Source organism: Mizuhopecten yessoensis, unplaced genomic scaffold (assembly GCF_002113885.1).
Source record: "Mizuhopecten yessoensis strain PY_sf001 unplaced genomic scaffold, ASM211388v2 scaffold4977, whole genome shotgun sequence".
Taxonomy (NCBI): domain Eukaryota; kingdom Metazoa; phylum Mollusca; class Bivalvia; order Pectinida; family Pectinidae; genus Mizuhopecten; species Mizuhopecten yessoensis.
The window spans coordinates 441,811-462,776 of record NW_018405816.1 but is presented as its reverse complement, the minus strand read 5'-3'; the positions used below and the strand labels follow the sequence as shown (position 1 = coordinate 462,776).

The 20,966-nt window shown below is 37.1% G+C and overlaps 2 protein-coding genes across 2 annotated transcripts in view; one reads left to right on the top strand and one right to left on the bottom strand.

The window, feature by feature from the left end:
- Positions 1–10,531, bottom strand: part of LOC110450085 (thyroid adenoma-associated protein homolog) — a 128,038-nt gene extending 117,507 nt beyond the window's left edge. The window contains exons 1-15 of the mRNA XM_021497342.1: positions 10,317–10,531; positions 9,137–9,216; positions 8,355–8,473; positions 7,566–7,732; positions 7,104–7,136; positions 6,682–6,730; positions 5,953–6,143; positions 5,445–5,533; positions 3,494–3,726; positions 3,199–3,264; positions 2,790–2,907; positions 2,464–2,533; positions 1,911–2,104; positions 414–572; positions 24–105 (exon numbers count right to left, since the gene is read on the bottom strand). Of these exons, the coding sequence (XP_021353017.1) occupies positions 24–105; positions 414–572; positions 1,911–2,104; positions 2,464–2,533; positions 2,790–2,907; positions 3,199–3,264; positions 3,494–3,726; positions 5,445–5,533; positions 5,953–6,143; positions 6,682–6,730; positions 7,104–7,136; positions 7,566–7,732; positions 8,355–8,473; positions 9,137–9,216; positions 10,317–10,413 (1,747 nt within the window). The 5' untranslated portion in view covers positions 10,414–10,531. The remainder of the gene's footprint in view (positions 1–23; positions 106–413; positions 573–1,910; positions 2,105–2,463; positions 2,534–2,789; positions 2,908–3,198; positions 3,265–3,493; positions 3,727–5,444; positions 5,534–5,952; positions 6,144–6,681; positions 6,731–7,103; positions 7,137–7,565; positions 7,733–8,354; positions 8,474–9,136; positions 9,217–10,316) is intronic.
- A 217-nt stretch (positions 10,532–10,748) lies between these two features.
- LOC110450084 (pleckstrin homology domain-containing family H member 1-like) overlaps positions 10,749–20,966 on the top strand; it is a 250,357-nt gene continuing 240,139 nt past the window's right edge. The window contains exon 1 of the mRNA XM_021497335.1: positions 10,749–10,833. The gene's annotated coding sequence lies outside the window, so the exon portion shown is untranslated. The remainder of the gene's footprint in view (positions 10,834–20,966) is intronic.

Below are 20,966 nucleotides of genomic sequence, written 5' to 3'. Positions count from 1 at the left end.
TGACTGGAAAATGGCTACTCCACCTTTTCCAGTGTTCTTGGTCAGCTGCTGAACCATGTGATAGAGTGTCGCCTTTCCATCCTTCAATAGCTTGGGCAGGATGTACTGGAAGGATAACATTTACCAATTACATGGGACCTATTTATATATATAATATTTCCCTGTTTCTCCTAATGTGCTGAACTATAATAACTATAATCTTAGTGAGTACAAATATGAAGATGTAATAATCCCAACAACCACACAACAATTTCTACTAAAATAATTTACTACATATTGTAAAGCTGCAAAGATAACTACTGGAATTGACAGGCCAGATAAGATGTCTTAAGCTTTCTAAAATTTCTAATACTGAATGATAATGTCCCCCTGTAAAACAGATGAAATGGACTCATGGAACATGGCATCACTACCTCCATAACATGTAGCTTGTGGAGTTTATGGCTGCCCGACAGTACTTCCAGCACAGGGTCCACCCACAGGCTCAGCCACGTGGTCTGGTGGTCGGGCCCTTCCATCAGATGCAGATCCCCCTTGTGGGTCTCGCCTATTCTCTGATACAGCTCACTGGCCTGGGGAATAACAAAGCTAGATACATAATAATGTAGTTTATACCCTTTATATAGACAATTGATCAGATACTTTTTCAGTACAGGTGCTTCAGGATCTTATGAAAATGGTTACATTGAATGGTTTGAAGTTTTTCTTTTCGTTCTGAAGCTTGATCACATCTATTGAAAGATACAATATAATATTGAAATCAATTATTTTTTCTGCATATAAACTGACAAATCTCTCAAGTGAAATCAATGTAGCCGTATAATGCCTGTCACATCACAATCTAATTAAATGACAATGATGACATGATTTCAGAAATGTGTGTACCTCACACCTGAGTTATTGGCTAAGTAAATACAGTAAAACCTGCTATAGTCAAACTTGGGTGTGAATAATACCCCCACCCCTCCTAACCCAAACAGGCTTCCTAGTCCCAGTAACTTCCCTATAGATATCATAGTGATTTAATCCTGATGTGTTGAACACTGACACATCCAAACCCACCAAACCCAAACAGGCTTCCTTGTCCCAGTAACTTCCCTATAGATATCATAGTGATTTAATCCTGATGTGTTGAACACTGACACATCCAAACCCACCAAACCCAAACAGGCTTCCTAGTCCCAGTAACTTCCCTATAGATATCATAGTGATTTAATCCTGATGTGTTGAACACTGATACATCCAAACCCACCAAACTCAAACAGAAGATTGGTTCCATTCTTATAAGTTTCCTCCCTTAACTGGAACATCTGACCTCGTTTATATTTGAAACACCTGTTGTCTGTACTTCTCTACACTACTACTTAAACCGCTAACTGGAACATCTGACCTCGTTTATATTTGAAACACCTGTTGTCTGTACTACTCTACACTACTACTTAAACCGTTAAATGGAATAAGAACAAATTCAAAACCTAACAGCTTACGTACACATTACGAACTACGATAAAGTACATGTGTACTGATGTCCGTTTATCAAACTCAGGTTAGCTCACACACCATGTGATAACTCTTACTACCAGGTAATGTTGTGATCCAAGAAAGTGACTTGAGGTTAAATGCTACCTTACTCATTTTACGGTTTTACTTGTGATTCATGTCTGAGAAATCTCCCTTAATAATTATAAAATTTTGTTCATTTTTTCTTGAAATGTTTTCAAATGCGTGACCAATTTACTATTCAAAACTAAATTACTACCCAGTATTAATAAAATATACTTTTAACGATTCTTTGTGCTTTTACAGCATTTCTTATTTAATATCAGATCATCTGGAGAATTATGTTCTAATAACGAAGTAAAGCATCAAACTTTATCATGTAGAAATAAGATTTCTTTATTTCCACTCACATAACAGGCTAAGGTTTGTTCCTTCATTTGCTCCAGGATGTCCCTGGGCATGCTGGGTAAAACTGACAGGAAGTGAGAGGTGCCAACATATCCCACAATTCCACACAGACTGCCATACTTCCCCTTGCATGACCAGCTGATGTCGAGAATGAGAGTACGGGCAAGTTCCAGCAGAAACCTGTCCTGGCTGGGATCTAATTCCAAAAGAAGAAAATTCAATTGGGCTGCAACAAATGTTTCTTTTTTCAAAATTGAACAAAACCCCTATTTTTTCAACGAGATTCTTTTTTATTTATACTAAAGAGGAATTTTACATACTTGATATAGAAAGAACTCTTTTGTGAATCCTACAATTTCATTGCCTTCATTATAGAGAGTTAAATAGTCTTATTGATAGTTAAAGGTGTTTCACGGAATCTATTCCCTTATAATTGTATGTGTTTACTTTCAGAAACAAATCTGAAATGTTTAAGCTACATCATCAAATTGCTATACAATAATCAATTATTTCTAACATATATTTGTACATTAATTAGGTCAAGCATTATCTTACCAGTCTGCTGAGCCAGTGAGTGAACTTTCAGTGAATTTGTAAATGTGTCCCTTGCATTTAACCTTATTGCCTACAAAAGAAAATTTTATTTTCCGCATTAAAGCCGTTTTAGTCTCTGTGGAGTTTAACAGACAGACAGATAGATAGAATACATTTCATAAACATAACTTCTATTTTATCTATGCTTACAAGCTGAAAATGATATGTTTGACATATTAAAAAAAAAAAAAAAGGAAATTTTGTCATATTACGATTACCAATTAACTGATAATTCCTAAAATTTTAGTCTTTTTATTTCATTTTATTTGAGTAGAATGTGATCTTACGTCCACAGTATCCTCCCAAGTGGCCCATACATACTGTAGGACTTTCTGTAGAGTGACCTCTTCACCTTTCAACCTTGACCTCACAGCAGGAGAGACACAATCAGTTTTCAAACAAGCACTGTTAAACCATGAAATAAGTAAAATAAATTAGTAATAATATCTAATCAAGTCAGCTACTCAACTGGGAAAGAAGATTTCATTGATTTAACTTCAACTGTGAAATTTGGTTAGGCATATAGATCAGTAAGAACAGTGAATTGCATTTTATTGGAATATACATGTCTATAAATTCATATTTTTACAATATAAATTATCCTTATGCATGCTTATTTTATATCAGATTGATGACATTGTCTTGAAGTTATGGTATTAGGCCATGAATACTTTGTTTTAAACTAAGTGGTCCTACCTGGCCCGGACAGTCCACAGACATACAGACTTAGCCAGTAGTAACTTACTGCTCGTGTCCTCACACCTGAAAGTAACAACACCCTTAAAACTGAAATTTACGTAAGAGCAATGAGCAAAACTGCATATATCAACTAACAATATGTGCAAATGTAGATGAAGTACATGAAAGGAAAATACCTGAACTCTCATACTACAGAAATTTTAATAATGCATTAATTTTGCCTTGTGAAACTTGACTTTTCAGATTTTTGTATCTTAAGAAGACATTGGAAATAGAACATGATGAAACATACTGAGAATTCAGCTGGAGAAACTCGTCTAAGAAAACGTCCAGTAGGAGACAGGTGTTGTCTGTGAACTCATAAAGGAGGTCAGCTGGGTCAAGTAGCGCAAAGAGACCATGACAGAGACAAAGATGACCGGTGGGGGTCAGTGTGTTGTTGGTCAGGGTATATAGGCCACACCGCTCAAACCAGGGGTACTGTAGGGCCTGGACTACAGGTCTCCGGAATACAGTCGGTAATAGCTGAAACAGTCAATGTGATCTAGATCATGACAGTAAAGACACAAGAGTGGTACATGAAACAGTTTTTTATGGACTTTCATGTAAGTCATTCAGAGTTCATAATGTCTAGATATGATGAGTAGTCGTTCAGTGGTTTTGGTTCCAACAAGCATTATATGATTTATAGTAATTCTAATTTGAGCTCTTGCTGTGACCTTGACCTTGGAACTACAGACAAGAGAGTGGTATATGATATACTGTCCAGTCATTATGCATCAGGCATAAATTTTCATGAAACTGTAACAAGGAAAGTATGCAACCAAAATTACAATGACTTAACATTATACTTCATTGTGACCTTGAGTTTGTCTCAATGGGGTTTGAAACAAAACAAGAGGCCCAGAGGGCCTGTATCGCTCACCTGGATATCTAAGCAATCATGGCAAAATATTCTCCAAATGAGATCCAAGGGAATATGCCAAACCCCCAAGGCTAATCCTTGTAGCATATCTGTATTAGATTTTTCATGCCCAGCAATTTTACGTATGGTTATAGGGTAGGGATCTCAACTGTTTCCAAGCTGTGACTCAGAAACTAGGTCCCTAGGGTTTTGGCCAGACCCCAGGATCAATTCTAATATCATGACTGCATTTGTATCTTTTTGCCCAGCATTTGTATATATATATTTTTTGGGTGGGGATCTCAACCCTTTCAAAGTTATGACCCAGGGGTTAAGTCTGCAAGGGTGGGCAGACCCTGGGGTCAATTCTAATATCATGACTGCATTCGTCTCTTTATGCCATGCAACAATTGTATATATAATTTTGGGGTGGGGATCTTAACCATTTCAAAGTTATGACCCAGGGGTGAAGTATCCAAGGGTGGGGTAGTCCCCAAGACCATCCTGGAAGTATATGTGCATTCATCTCTTTATACTCAGCAATGGTATATATGGTTATAGGGTGGGCATCTCAACTGTTTCCAAGCTGTGACTAAGAAACTAGGTCCCTAGGGGTTCGGTCAGACCCCAGGGTCTATCCTAATATCATGACTGCATTCGTCTCTTTATGTCCAGCATTTGTATATATAGTTTTGGGGTGGGGATCTCAACCGTTTCAAAGTTATGGCCCAGGGACTATGTCTCCAAGCGTGGGGCCAGACCCTAGGGCCATCCTGGAAGCAAATGTGCATTCTTCTCTTTATACTCAGCAATTGTATATATGGTTATATGGTGGGGATCTCAACCATTTCCAAGTAATAAACATTTTTGGCCCCACCCCTTAGCCCGGGGGGTCAGCCCCACTGTTTGTACAATTTTGAATCCTTGCCTCCCATGAATGCTTCCGACCAAATACGATTGATATCCATGGCATAGTTCTACAGAAGAAGTCGTTTATAGCAATATAGCCAAATTGCCCCGTTTTGGCCCCGCCATCAGCCCCCTGGGGGGTTAGCCCCAACATTTGTACAATTTTGAATCCCCACCACCTAGGGATGCTTCCAGTCAAATTTAGTTAAATTCCAATCAGTGGTTAAGAAGAAGAAGCCGTTTAAAAGAAATTGTTGACGGACGGACGACGACGGACGCCACGGTATGGCATAAGCTCACCGTGGTCTTTCGGACAAGGTGAGCTAAAAACATGTAGTAAGTGTCCTCGTAAAGGCAGTCAATAAACATTTGAAATCAAGTATTTCAGATCTTCTAATAAGGACCTAACCTGACCCCAATGTTTGGTTACCTGGGTGACAACCTCCTGTGGGCAGATCAGTTTGAGCAGCAAGGCTAGATTCATACCACAGCTTGTCTTACAGTCCAACATAAAGTTACCTACAAAATATAAATAAAAAGTGTTGCAACAGAATTTCTCAACTTCCTCTGGTTTTTTTTGTTTGGCAGAACATTAAACAAAGACTAATTATGACCTTAACCTGAATATGAAGGTAATGAAGGTGGGAAAAGGCAAACATTCCTTAGTCAAGAGTCTGTCAAATTATATTCAGCAATTAAGATGTTATTGGCCGGACAAGAAATCACACGGAAAACTCCCTATTTATTTGGGATTTTGACTCAGCTGTGACCTTCAGCTTCGTGTGAAGGTCACAAAAGTTGTCATGATGCATGGTTCTACTAAATTTGGTCAAAATACCTTTTGTCAATCACACATTTTAATCCAAACATAAATGATGATTTTGTGATCAGAGAGCACTGAATGAAAAACACTAACTTGTTGAAAAAAATAAACTTACCTGATTTTAGTATTTCCATATTTGATGCCATAAATGTTCCAGCATATTCTTGGAAACATTTCTGTGACTCAGATTCAGTCAAAGTCTCTAGTAAAGTCATGTGACATTTCTGCAGCATTCTATTGGTTGTTTGTAAAGTTGCAAGGCAATTGTGCATCATTTCGTTTCGCTTGACAGGAGACATGCTGGAGCTGTAATAAACAATAATAATTACAACATTACAGACATAAATTACACTGCCCCAGTGAGACATAAATTACACTGCCCCAGTGAGACATAAATTACACTGTCCCAGTTAAACATAAATTACACTGCCCCAGTGAGACATAAATTACACTGCCCCAGTGAGACATAAATTACACTGTCCCAGTTAAACATAAATTACACTGCCCCAGTGAGACATAAATTACACTGCCCCAGTGAGACATAAATTACACTGTCCCAGTTAAACATAAATTACACTGCCCCAGTGAGACATAAATTACACTGCCCCAGTGAGACATAAATTACACTGCCCCAGTGAGACATAAATTACACTGCCCCAGTGAGACATAGATGTTTGACTAAGGAATTTGAAAAAATAAAGTTTTATTAACGACAGGAATAAAAGGAACTCTGTGGATAGCCGTAAACTTACTCTAGACACGAGACTCACAGAGCTGATGACAGTGCAACCTCTAAAATCACACTACACACATTTCAGACGTGAATGACAAAATTATTTGATACCTGAAAAGTTTGATGAACCGAGACAGTGCTTCACCCAGAAACTTCACCACTGGAAGAGAAAAATTATATCAACGTCAATTTTGATAAAAACATACCTGGTACTACTATTTCAAGTTATATTCACCCTTGCACACAACCATTATACAGATGATTTCATCAAAAGTAAACTTCAAATATGAAATTATCTGTTAAATGACAAAATCAGCAGGATATGCTGACAGAACAACAGTGACTTGTGGAGCATACTGTTAGCATAACATTGTGATGCCAGTACAATAAACTGTGATGTGTTATAATTATTCTGTCTCATTCATACATTACTGTAAACATAAAGTGTAATAGTCACTTTTTAAAGTCAAGTTTGTTGGGTGCTACAGGAACATATAACCTTATATTTTGTTTCAATCCACCAGTAAACTTACCTGGTAAACTCATAAGTTGGAGACAGTTTTCACCTACAAAACATAATAAAAGTTTACTTATTTAATGACTATTCCAGTAAAATTATATGCAAATTATTTATCAAATTCTGTCAGTTGTACCCAAAAATAAGACCAGGAGGTCTGGGGCGGAATAGGGGTTTATTGGGCTCTAACGGTTCCTCCATAGTTTATGTAGGATATCTGAAGGGAACACAGTACATGATGCAGTTAAACATGAAGATTAGATTCAATATTTCCATAAAATTGAAGATAAAAGGGAGATAAAAGGAGATTGTCATTTGAATTCCTTAGAGATGAAGCCCTCATAATATTGTTAGGATGGATAGCTTGTGACAGAAATGAAATGGCTGAAACAGAAAAGATTTGTAACCCCGCATCCTCACAATGATATATCTATCAGACATTGCCAGGTATGCTCTGATGATGAAGCTATATCCTTACCGAGTTTAAAGTTCTCCATCAAACTGGACACCATGTCCACAACTGACCTCCATTGAGTTACACCTGAGTTAGCGTTTGTCTGACAGGCAGTCATTTTTGTTTGTAGCTGTGTGGTTAACACCTTCATAGACCCCTCTCTGATACAGGGGGGATAATTCTGGAAAGTGCTACAAAGAACGAAGGAACATATAGAATATGGATTTAAATTTGAAATATATTAAACAAAAAGTTAAGAGATATGATTGAGGATTTCTGTACATTATTTATCAAGTATTGCTCCTTCTATACCACAGTGTTACCAGCTCTCTATACCACAGTGTTACCAGCTCTCTATACCACAGTGTTACCAGCTCTCTATACCACAGTGTTACCAGCTCTCTATACCACAGTGTTACCAGCTCTCTATACCACAGTGTTACCAGCTCTCTATACCACAGTGTTACCAGCTCTCTATACCACAGTGTTACCAGCTCTCTATACCACAGTGTTACCAGCTCTCTATACCACAGTGTTACCAGCTCTCTATACCACAGTGTTACCAGCTCTCTATACCACAGTGTTACCAGCTCTCTATACCACAGTGTTACCAGCTCTCTATACCACAGTGTTACCAGCTCTCTATACCACAGTGTTACCAGCTCTCTATACCACAGTGTTACCAGCTCTCTATACCACAGTGTTACCAGCTCTCTATACCACAGTGTTACCAGCTCTCTATACCACAGTGTTACCAGCTCTCTATACCACAGTGTTACCAGCTCAGGCTCCACTTGTCCTTTGTTCTCCTACCTGGCTAATATCCTCTTCACTGGATGTTTTGGTTGACAGTTGAGATAGACATTGACCAATACTTGCAATGGTAAAGTAATTTCCTCATCAGCCAGCTGTTCTTTTAAACCTGCACACATCTATTATACAATAGAAAACTCAATGATTAAATAACACAACTCAATTACAGAAAATGGACTTTGAATGATGTTAGCAGACTATACTTTATTTCTCAGTAAGCAGGACTTAATTTTCCCTTTTTGTTTGTTTGAAAGAGTGAGCTAACTCAAAAAGAACCATGTCATTTTTCATTTCACCATTTGTAAACTGTTGCAGTTATCACCTGAAGTCGGGAGAAATATAATACTGATTGTTTATGTTTTTGATACAGAATTCTTCTGAGTTAAAAAAGAATTTTGGGGAAAGGGATATTTATTGGCACTTGTTGAACATTTAGATGCAAGTAAGGATATGCTATATTTGGTCAAAGTCAAACTTTGAAAAATTGATCGTCAGCATTGTGAACAACACCCATTGGAAGTAAGAGGTTATATGACATTTGTCAAGAGTATCTTGCCGTTTAAAACCTCAAACAATTTTGGAGCAAACAGAATGGGGCTTTGACCCCCTCCCCACAAAATCTGTGATTGGAGTAACAGAATGGGGCTTTGACCCCCTCCCCACAAAATCTGTGATTGGAGTAACAGTTAATAGCAGTGTAGTACTGACATTTATTGTCATTTAACATATTAAGTAAGCAATCATATGAACATAAACAAAATAAACTTAAATCTTTCACTTACATCTTTTAATATTGGTATTTGTTCCTTGACATCACTTTTTCCAAACAGCAGTCTCAATTCCAGCATAAAACCACCCTGTTCTACAATAAAAAATATATTTTGTTTATTAAATGAAAGCTTATCTGTGGATATTGGACAGTTTATAATGTATTTTGGAGGCACTCTACGTCAATAAATGAAGTAGCTGCGGGAACCGTAGCTTCTATGTCCGATTTTTTTATTTTTTTTATTGTTATAGGTCCGATAAAATTAATAAAAAAAATAAAAAATCGGACATAGAAGCTACGGTTCTCGCAGCTATAAATGAAGCACATGTATATCAAATCCAGCTTGATATAAGTACACGTATATAAATAAAAAACAAATTGATATGTTTTTTAATAATGAGTAGATGTTTACAACTATGATAGACATTTGATAATGATAAACACAAGTTTACAACAAAAGACATGAAATTAATCTTTAAGCTTCGTTTGCCTGTGGTTGTTTCACACTAAGTTGATTCACCTTTAACAAGTGTGTAGGGTGAAATGTTTTAGTCCTGCTTAGTTGTGTATGGCTAATATAGTCTTATTTGAAGTTTTTCTTCGCTTTTAATTGTTATAAGACAATGGTCGACCAGATCAAATTCCTTTGACAAGATTACTAGACCAATGCTTGTGAAGCCACCGACTGAATTCTAATTTCGTGGTGAAACATGAAAAAAAATGCTTTTCAATCATTGAAAACATTTCAACTGATTTTCATAGTTCTAAATATATAATTTCTTATAGAAGATTTTTTTATACATATTTTCATAACATTCCTGTTAATATTCCTGATTTTGTTCTTACCCCAATTATGTCCCTTTCCAAAAACATGAGCTGGCATTACATTACATATTAATCATAATGACTAGATGGTTTATTGTTGGTGACTAGCGTATAAATGTTACATTTATCCAAATGAATTCAGTAGGCATTATCTCATTATAAGCAGTCACAAAGTTGGTGGTAATAATTTAAAGAAATGTTTTGTTTTATTATTTTCATATTAGTTCAGTGTATAATAAAGCAATTTAAGCCAATATGCATAACACACAAAACTGTTTTACAACATTTTTATTTTAATCATCCTTAGTCGTTTCAAGTGAAGTTGATATAAATACAATTCATAAACAGCCATAATCACTCAAATCTACCATTGGTTAGCAAGAGCTGTTTCTGGAGGTACTTGACATATTCCTCATCGAGATGATCGTCAGCTGTCAGTGCTGATCTTTGTGACGAGGACGCCATATTCGTCTAAAAAGGTATGTGCTCAAATATTTGGAAATATTTCGGTCAAATATGTCATCAAATTGTCTCAAAACTTCGTTTTATCGGATGCTCCACGTTCATCATGGAGGCTGCCATTTTTCAGGTCTGCAGTGAATAGATTGCGCAATCATTTCAGTAAATAATAATTTATCCAGCATGTAAAATAATATTGAGAACAAAGAAAAAAGAATAAAAAATATGCGTTTTGTAATCGTAGTAAAATTTGATTTTAAAGGCAGAGGTATTATTTTCTGATATATTTCTACACGGAGCTAATGTTTATAAGACAGAAAACAACTTCCGGTACGCATGAACGTGCAGTGAGCGGTGTGTGTATTCGCTTGGAAAAGTTATTCTGCGACATCACATACAAAGTTGAAGAAAAACCTTGCACTCAATGTAAGTAACACATTTTATTGAAATGACAGATAACTAAAGGAAATATAACTTTTTCTTTTGCATTTTTCCATACAATTTTGAAAATGTTTTTGATATGTTCCTATCATGTCAATTTGACACTGACAAGACAGTTCACGTGCATGTGGTGGATGTCATCGACTTGAGAGTTGACACAATGTCGTATTACGTGTTTACCAATTACAACAAATGACGTCGATGGTATACCTTAATAAGTACGTTACAAATCCGTGCTAGGATTGGGGAATATATATGATCAATGTTTTACAGTTTATTTATTATGTTAGACGGTAAGACATGTAATCATTTAAATCCCCAATATAAGATGTCATTTGTCAATGAACCTTCATAAAATGCTATCCTACAAGTTGAAAGAATATTTACCACAATAATGCCTTGGTCTGTGAAAATATTTTTTTCTATTAATTTTAGTCTTTTTTGAATAGATATTTGAAATATTTAATGATTTTTTTGTAATATAAAAAAATTCGACATATTCATCAGAACATCCATATTTGCACCATCACATACTGTTTCCTCACATATAGGGATGTCTTAATTATTAATTGATAATATCCTGACAACTATCAATTGCAGGCATATTAGTGTCCAATGAAAGGCCATTGTTTTAGTCGGTCAATGGCACGGGTCTCTTCAATGGTTAAAGAACAACAGACCACTGTCTATTGTTTATGCAAAAGTATACCTTCTCTAATGTTAAGTCAGTGGCTTGACTCTGCTATAAATGTTGATTCAGGGGTAGTCCTGTCTTTTCATTCAGTGGGATTGACAAACCTCAGTATATATTGTTTAGTCAGTCGCTGGACTAGCATAATATTAAGTTAGCAGCAGAACTGTTGTGAAGCTTAGGCAAGTCTTTTAATAATATTAAGTCAATGTCAGATCTGTGTAATATTTAGTTAGTGATAGGCCTCTTTAATTTTTAAAACTGATGGCATCATGGCAAGTATCTCATTAATGTTTTACTATTCAACTTCATGGATGGCCTAAACTCTAAAGTTTAATATTTGGTAAAAGGCAGACCTTTCCTTATTGTTTAAATAGTACATGTCGGGCCTCTAGTTTAGTGTGTATTCAATGGCAGTCCTCTATTTAATGTTTTTAACAGTCCACAACAGGCCTCTAGTTTAATATGTAGTCCGTTACAGTCCTCTACTTCATGTCAATAGTCTATGACAGGCCTCTAGTTTAGTATGTAGTCCGTTACAGTTCTATACTTCTTGTCAATAGTCTATGACAGGCCTCTAGTTTAGTATGTAGTCCTTTGCAGTTCTCTACTTCATGTCAATAGTCCATGACAGGCCTCTATTTTAGTATGTAGTCCGTTGCAGTCCTCTATTTAATGTCAAAAGTCCATGTCTGGCCTTTAGTTTGGTATGTAGTCCGTTACAGTCCTCTATTTCATGTCAATAGTCCATGTCTGGCCTCTAGTTTAGTATGTAGTCCGTTGCAGTTTTCTACTTCATGTTAATAGTCCATGACTGGCCTCTTGTTTAGTATGTAGTCCGTTGCAGTCCTCTACTTCATGTCAATAGTCCATGACAGGCCTCTAGTTTAGTATGTAGTCTGTTACAGTCCTCTACTTCTTGTCAATAGTCCATGACAGGCCTCTAGTTTAGTATGTAGTCTGTTACAGTCCTCTACTTCATGTCAATAGTCCATGACAGGCCTCTAGTTTAATATGTAGTCCGTTGCAGTCCTCTACTTCTTGTCAATAGTCTATGACAGGCCTCTAGTTTAGTATGTAGTCCGTTGCAGTTTTCTACTTCATGTTAATAGTCCATGACTGGCCTCTTGTTTAGTATGTAGTCCGTTGCAGTCCTCTACTTCATGTCAATAGTCCATGTCAGGCCTCTAGTTTAGTATGTAGTCCGTTGCAGTTCTCTACTTCATGTCAATAGTCCATGACAGGCCTCTAGTTTAATATGTAGTCCGTTGCAGTCCTCTACTTCTTGTCAATAGACTATGACAGGCCTCTAGTTTAGTATGTAGTCCGTTACAGTCCTCTACTTCTTGTCAATAGACTATGACAGGCCTGTAGTTTAGTATGTAGTCTGTTGCAGTCCTCTACTTCTTGTCAATAGACTATGACAGGCCTCTAGTTTGGTATGTAGTCCGTTGCAGTCCTCTACTTCTTGTCAATAGACTATGACAGGCCTCTAGTTTAGTATGTAGTCCGTTGCAGTCCTCTATATAATGTCAATAGTCCATGTCTGGCCTTTAGTTTGGTATGTAGTCCATTGCAGTCCTCTATTTAATGTCAATAGTCCATGTCTGGCCTTTATTTTGGTATGTAGTCCGTTGCAGTCCTCTACTTCTTGTCAATAGTCCATGACAGGCCTTTAGTTTAGTATGTAGTCCGTTACAGTTCTCTACTTCATGTCAATAGTCCATGACAGGCCTTTAGTTTAATATGTAGTCCGTTGCAGTCCTCTACTTCTTGTCAATAGTCCATGTCAGGCCCTTAGTTTAGTATGTAGTCCGTTGCAGTTCTCTACTTCATGTCAATAGTCCATGACAGGCCTTTAGTTTAATATGTAGTCCGTTGCAGTCCTCTACTTCTTGTCAATAGTCCAAGTCAGGCCCTTAGTTTAGTATGTAGTCCGTTGCAGTCCTCTATTTAATGTCAATAGTCCATGTCTGGCCTTGAGTTTGGTATGTAGTCTGTTGCAGTCCTCTATTTAATGTCAATAGTCCATGACAGGCCTTTAGTTTAGTATGTAGTCCGTTACAGTTCTCTACTTCATGTCAATAGTCCATGACAGGCCTCTAGGTTAGTATGTAGTCCGTTGCAGTCCTCTGCTTCTTGTCAATAGTCCATGACAGGCCTTTGGTTTAGTCTGTAGTCCGTTGCAGTCCTCTATTTAATTTCAATAGTCCATGACAGGCCTCTAGTTTAGTATGTAGTCCGTTGCAGTCCTCTATTTAACGTCAATAGTTCATGGCAGGCCTCACTTCAATGTTTAATCAATGGTCGGCATCACTTTAATGTTTAGTCAGCATTTGTTTTATTTTATAACAGAAAATCAATAGTTATTTTTAGAGCAAGCCTAATCGTGTGATGCTCGATAAATTTTTTCCCTCATCGTTTGACCTCATCCTTCTTACTTAGCTTGAAAGCTGACAGTTGATGTTAAAACCAAATGTGTTTTTATAACTTAAGAAGGATAGTCACCAGTTGATTCAATAGAAAGTACTTGTAACATTTTATAGATTTATGTACAATAAAATTACTGTAACTTTTAGTACACCACAAAACATCATTGATATATATATGTAGGGATTCAAAATCAACATCTGAATGATGACAACACATTTAAATTTTAATTGATATTGGTATATTAACGTTATAGCGATTTAGTATAATCAACAACTGGGCCCAGAATTACACAAGCTTTATCGTTTATATAGATTTTCTTCTATACTTTTCAGAATCATCATTAATAATATTATAAGCTCAAATAAATATGGATGAAAGAGGTACATGTTTGATAAAGTTTCTAAGTGATTGATTAATTTAGAAAGGGTTTATACATAAATGTAAAGCCATGACAAAGTTTATGTTAACCCAAACCATTTGATAGATATATTTGTTGATATTTTCTAGAAATGACTTCAGTAAACAGTTCCACACCATTGAAGCATTACCTGCATTAACACCACCCAGCTAACCCTAACATTACAGGAGTGATCTACAGTAGTCAGCGATCTACGGTAGTCAGTGATCTACGGTAGTCAATGATCTACGGTAGTCAGCGATCTATGGTAGTCAATGATCGACGGTAGTCTGTGATCTACGGTAGTCGGTGACCTACGGTAGTCGGCGATCTATGGTAGTCGGCGACCTATGGTAGTCAATGTGACCAGCAATGTTTACATTGGATTTCATTTCTGAAAACAAGGAGTTGACTTTGGGCCAATGCGAAATGTACTTAAGTAATAATAAAAGTCTACACAGATTGGAAGTGGTTCTTGTAATTAGGTATGCTTGCTTTTTGGTATTTGGTTCACTCATCAATAAAATCCAGTTTTCATTCCTTGGGAGAAGCATACAATTTTTAATAAAAGAATGAAGCTCTCCAGAGAATCTGATCGATTTGTTGCAATTTCATTTAGATAAGATTTTTGTTACTGGAGAGCTATGATTAAAAAGACGCTATTGAATGTAAATCAAATTTTATCATTATAATTTAATAGAGGACTTGTAGGCAGGGCGGCTGTTTTATCCTGATTTGGGTCATGTCAGGGTTAGTTAGTGCTTAAGTCATTTCATCGATTTTGAATGCCTCGGCATTGGCACTCGATTTAATTGATACTGATGTTCAGATGAATTCTGATCTTGTCAATGACAACATGTTGTCAAATTCCTTAGTTGTAATGAACAGTTAACATTTTACAGTAAAGGCTGTTATTGATCACAATGATGATTGATCAGATATCAGAGTACCATATAACTAGAAATCTACCATAAATCTCCAGAACATACATTATTGTACACTAATTGAAAATTATAGGAATAGCCTGAGTTTAGCACTTTGTGTTATTTTAAATTCATAAATGCAATGTTTAAAATCCTGTCTGTTTAATAGTCATACAGGATCATATAGAAAGTTATCATGTCATGTATTTGCCATGTTTTAAATTTGTGTGTTTATCTCATAAAAGTATCTGCAGTTTCTCATTGTGAAATATTTTTGATTTTTATTGGACAAGAAAGCATGATAATGTTGTAAGGTAGTTCCTGAAAATGTTTGTGTCCTTTGTGGAAGTAAAAGATTATTTGCAATGTGATGACACACATTTCTACAGCTGGGTAGGCTTGAACAATCAGGAGTAAGTGTCTGGTTTAAGGGTAAAACTACAACATTAGTGTCCTACTGTCAGTTTTATTAAGGAACCCTGTACCACTACTAGAAACTGTAACTAAGTGTTGGAAACTGTTTATTCTGTATAGCTTTGATAAATCATTTCCGAAAAGAAAAACTCAGCAGGGCTAGATCTGCATGGTTTCAAATCGTTAACATGTGTACAGTGTAGTGAGACAGTCATCCTTAAGATCCATGCCTTGTAATGAATGAACTTGTGCTCTATAGGCTATATGTACACATGAATGTACAAATGTACTACCAACTGTTGTCCCATCGGCTACCATTTCTCACAGTAACTTACCAAACTTTATATTTATATATATATATATATATATATATAGTGGGTGTGTGTAAACTCTGGGACCCCCCCCACCAGCTCAGCAGATACACAATTACTGGCTGTCAATTGATACGGAGATGAAATGTGTGACATTTTGATGAAACAATTCTCACTTGTAAATCCCCCATCTCATTGGTGTGTTATGACATGGCTAATATCTGGATAGTGAGGTGGAGCAGGATTTGATCATAGACTCTATATAAATTAGGGGGGTCTGGATGAGGGATACCAAATACCTCGATAGTGAGGTGGAGCAGGATTTGATCATGGACTCTATATATATAAATTAGGGGGGTCTGGATCAGGGATACCAAATACCTCGATAGTGAGGTGGAGCAGGATTTGATCATAGACTCTATATATAAATTAGGGGGGTCTGGATGAGGGATACCAAATACCTCAATAGTGAGGTGGAGCAGGATTTGATTAATTAAGGGGTTCTGGATGAGGGATACCAAATACCTCGATAGTGAGGTGGAGCAGAATTTGATCATAGACTCTATATAAATTAGGGGGGTCTGGATCAGGGATACCAAATACCTCAATAGTGCGGTGGAGCAGGATTTGTTCACTCACTCTATATAAATTGGGGGGGTCTGGATGAGGGAAACCAAATACCTCGATAGGGAGGTGGAGCAGGATTTGGTCATGGACTCTATATAAATTAGGGGGGTCTGGATCAGGGATACCAAATACCTCAATAGTGCGGTGGAGCAGGATTTGATTATAGACTCTATATATAAATTAGAGGGGTCTGGATGAGGGATACCAAATACCTCGATAGTGAGGTGGAGAAGGATTTGATTAATTAAGGGGTTCTGGATGAGGGATAACATGTATACTGATAAACCGTTAATGAGGACATGGATGAGGGATAACACATAAACCATCAATGAGGATATGGATGAGGGATAACACATAAACCATCAATGAGGATATGGAGGAAGGTTAAGAATTGGACGAGGAATACCACTAACTCTCAATGAGGATTGTGGTTACCAAACAAACCATCAATTGGAATCTAATATAAGCGAAAACACAAAACAAGCATCATTTTATTACCTTGGTACATGTTTATTATTTTTTTATATATATTAGAAGAGATGTTGAATAAAGATTTCTGATTGTCAATATTTTTTATCTTTTTTTCTCAAGCCCTTTATGTCCCTGGTACTCAACCAATTTTATTTGTACACTGGGTAATTTTTAATCTTTTTTTCCCACAAAACATTTTATGCCCAGACATGTATACGTTGGAAGGCTGCTGGGTAAATTGTTCTTTGATAAGAGGTTTGGAATTGAGGTTGGTCACTTGTATCCCTCTAGGGAAGTATATTAAGGGACATCATGCCAGTCACAGCCCTGCCACAGGGAAGTAGGTTAGCTGTTATATCCCCAGGGATGGAGGATAGTGGTAAAGAGCCAGCACTGTCTTAATACGTTGGTAAATGAAATCGCCTCTATGTATTGAATTCCTGATTGGAAATCAGCCACCAAATTTAAAGGCAGGGTGATCTAATTATACTGGTGATATTGATAGCCCTGAGTTAGAACAAAATACCAGATCAAGGCCGAGTTATTGGGACTGGACAACACTCTGGTCCGGGGACACTTATATATAGCTATCAGTGAGGCTGGTACGATATTGTAATGACATCATGTTTGATCCAGACATTGGGATTAACAGCTATGGTACACTGATTAAAGAAGCTTTCTATAAAGATGTGTTACAACCTGAATTTATTAAATCCTATTTTCCTTTTGCATGTAACGTGATGTTTCTGTTAGTATTTTCTTGAGAAGTTTTACCTCCAAAGGAAAAAATAAAACTATACACACAAAAGAAGGCTTACACGAATATTGTTTATATATATATACACAATGTTTTTGTTACTCTGTTTCAACTCGTTAGATCCTGATATCTGATATTAAATAGAAATACAAATGTATTCATCAGGATCAACTACAGCTAAAAAAGTAGGACACATATTTGTATCCTAACCTGATAATGATCTGATAAACTGCCTGTAGAAACCTGCTTATATACCAACATCCCTGTTAGTGGTTATACCTCACTGCTACTACCCAGAAGACATCTATCTGTTCTATTTAATCCTTTTTTTCATGTTTCATTTCACTTGATATCATGTTTTTCACATTACATATGTGTGTAGAGATAGTTCACTATCTGTCCATGATGGACTGTGAAATGAGTTGATATGTTCGTGAGATAACATAGGCAAGGCTTACATCTAACCAACCCACCCCCTTTCAATGTAGAAGGATGATTTTTTTTTATCAAATCATAAATTCCCAATAGATAGTATGGCATTGAACACATGGGGAATCAAACAAGGGCTGGCAGTCCGTAACAAGTTGAAAAATTCTGTTACCACGGAGAAAATGGGAAGGCTGGAAGAAGCAATTGTGTGTTATATAGTATATATTTCATCATTAGGGTAAAAGTGGAGCTGGTCTGTCTCACATGGCTTCCTGGTTAGTATACCATAGTCAGCGGTTTATTGGTCATTTTAGCCATCACTGGCTAGGAGAGCATCCAGTTAGCTATTCATGCTCGGGATTATGGTGATTCAGTGTTGTTTCTGTGTGTTTATCACAAAATAAGCCACATCATCGAACACTGCTATCAAATTACTTGTATCAGCAAAAACATCAAATTGTGACAATGTTTTAATTAATGCCTTTTTATATCTGATTGGGTAATCAAACCCTGGTCACCTTGGTGAAAGGCGAGTGCAATCCACTGCACCAAGTGACCACCTATATATTTGGTGATGCTATTACATTGTGTATTATTGGCATCAGATATCCAGGGATCCCTGTGTTTAGTTGCTTTTAAGCACCTTATATTAATGAATGTTCATATTTTTCTATACATATAACCTATGTAAGGTTAAGGTTCTTTTAAACTTCAACCTAAAGATCCTCACAGATGGAGGTCAAGGTCAAAGGGTACTTTTATAAAATAGAAATCAATTGTTGATGTTTAGAGAGTCCGACACTATGGAGATACTGTGGCTGGAATCTGCCTTTGTAGCAGTAAATGTTTATAACATTAGAGAAGTGGATAGAGTGACCTAGGGGCCTCACCATGGAGAGATGTGGTAAGTGTCTCACAACACCGCTGGGTCAAAATCATATTGATCCTTCGTTCGTCAATTAAGATATTATTATATTTGTGTATATGGTGTCAATATTTTATTTGCTGTATAGCAGTTGTATTTGTAATTATTTAGTTGTGTCAATAGCTGTTGCATTAATAAAATTTGTGCTGATAGCCACGATATATATTTGGGAGATGTTCCTGTGAATGTGCTGACAGCCACAATATATATTTGGGAGATGTTCCTGTGAATGTGATGATCGCCATGGTATATATTTGGGCGATGTTCCTGTGAATGTGCCGATAGCCACGGTATATATTTGGGAGATGTTCTTGTAAATGTGCTGATAGCCAGGGTATATATTTGGGAGATGTTCCTGTGAATGTGATGATAGCCATGGTATATATTTGGGCGATGTTCCTGTGAATGTGCTGACAGCCACGATATATATTTTGGAGATGTTCTTGCGAATGTGCCGATAGCCACGGTATATATTTGGGAGATGTTCTTGTAAATGTGCTGATAGCCAGGGTATATATTTGGGAGATGTTCCTGTGAATGTGCTGGCAGCCACGATATATATTTGGGAGATGTTCCTGTAAATGTGCTGATAGCCACGGTATATATTTGGGAGGTGTTCCTGTAAATGTGCTGATAGCCAGGGTATATATTTGGGAGATGTTCCTGTGAATGTGATGATCGCCATGGTATATATTTGGGCGATGTTCCTGTGAATGTGCTGACAGCCACGATATATATTTTGGAGATGTTCTTGCGAATGTGCCGATAGCCACGGTATATATTTGGGCGATGTTCCTGTGAATGTGCTGATAGCCACGGTATACATTTGGGAGATGTTCCTGTAAATGTGCTGATAGCCAGGGTATATATTTGGGAGATGTTCCTGTGAATGGGCTGATAGCCACGGTATATATTTGGGCGATGGTCCTGTGAATGTGCTGACAGCCACGATATATATTTTGGAGATGTTCTTGCGAATGTGCCGATAGCCACGGTATATATTTGGGCGATGTTCCTGTGAATGTGCTGATAGCCACGATATATATTTGGGAGATGTTCCTGTAAATGTGCTGATAGCCACGGTATATATTTGGGAGGTGTTCCTGTAAATGTGCTGATAGCCAGGGTATATATTTGGGAGATGTTCCTGTGAATGTGATGATCGCCATGGTATATATTTGGGCGATGTTCCTGTGAATGTGCCGATAGCCACGGTATATATTTGGGCGATGTTCCTGTGAATGTGCCGATAGCCACGGTATATATTTGGGAGATGTTCCTGTAAATGTGCTGATAGCCACGGTATATATTTGGGCGATGTTCCTGTGAATGTGCCGATAGCCACGGTATATATTTGGGCGATGTTCCTGTGAATGTGCCGATAGCCACGGTATATATTTGGGAGATGTTCTTGTAAATGTGCTGATAGCCAGGGTATATATTTGGGAGATGTTCCTGTGAATGTGATGATAGCCATGGTATATATTTGGGCGATGTTCCTGTGAATGTGCTGACAGCCACGATATATATTTGGGGGATGTTCCTGTGAATGTGCTGATAGCCACAGTATATATTTGGGAGATGTTCCTGTGAATGTGCTGATAGCCATGGTATATATTTGTACGATGTTCCTGTGAATGTGCTGATAGCCATGGTATATATTTGGGAGATGTTCCTGTGAATGTGCTGATAGCCATGGTATATATTTGGGAGATGTTCCTGTGAATGTGCTGATAGCCA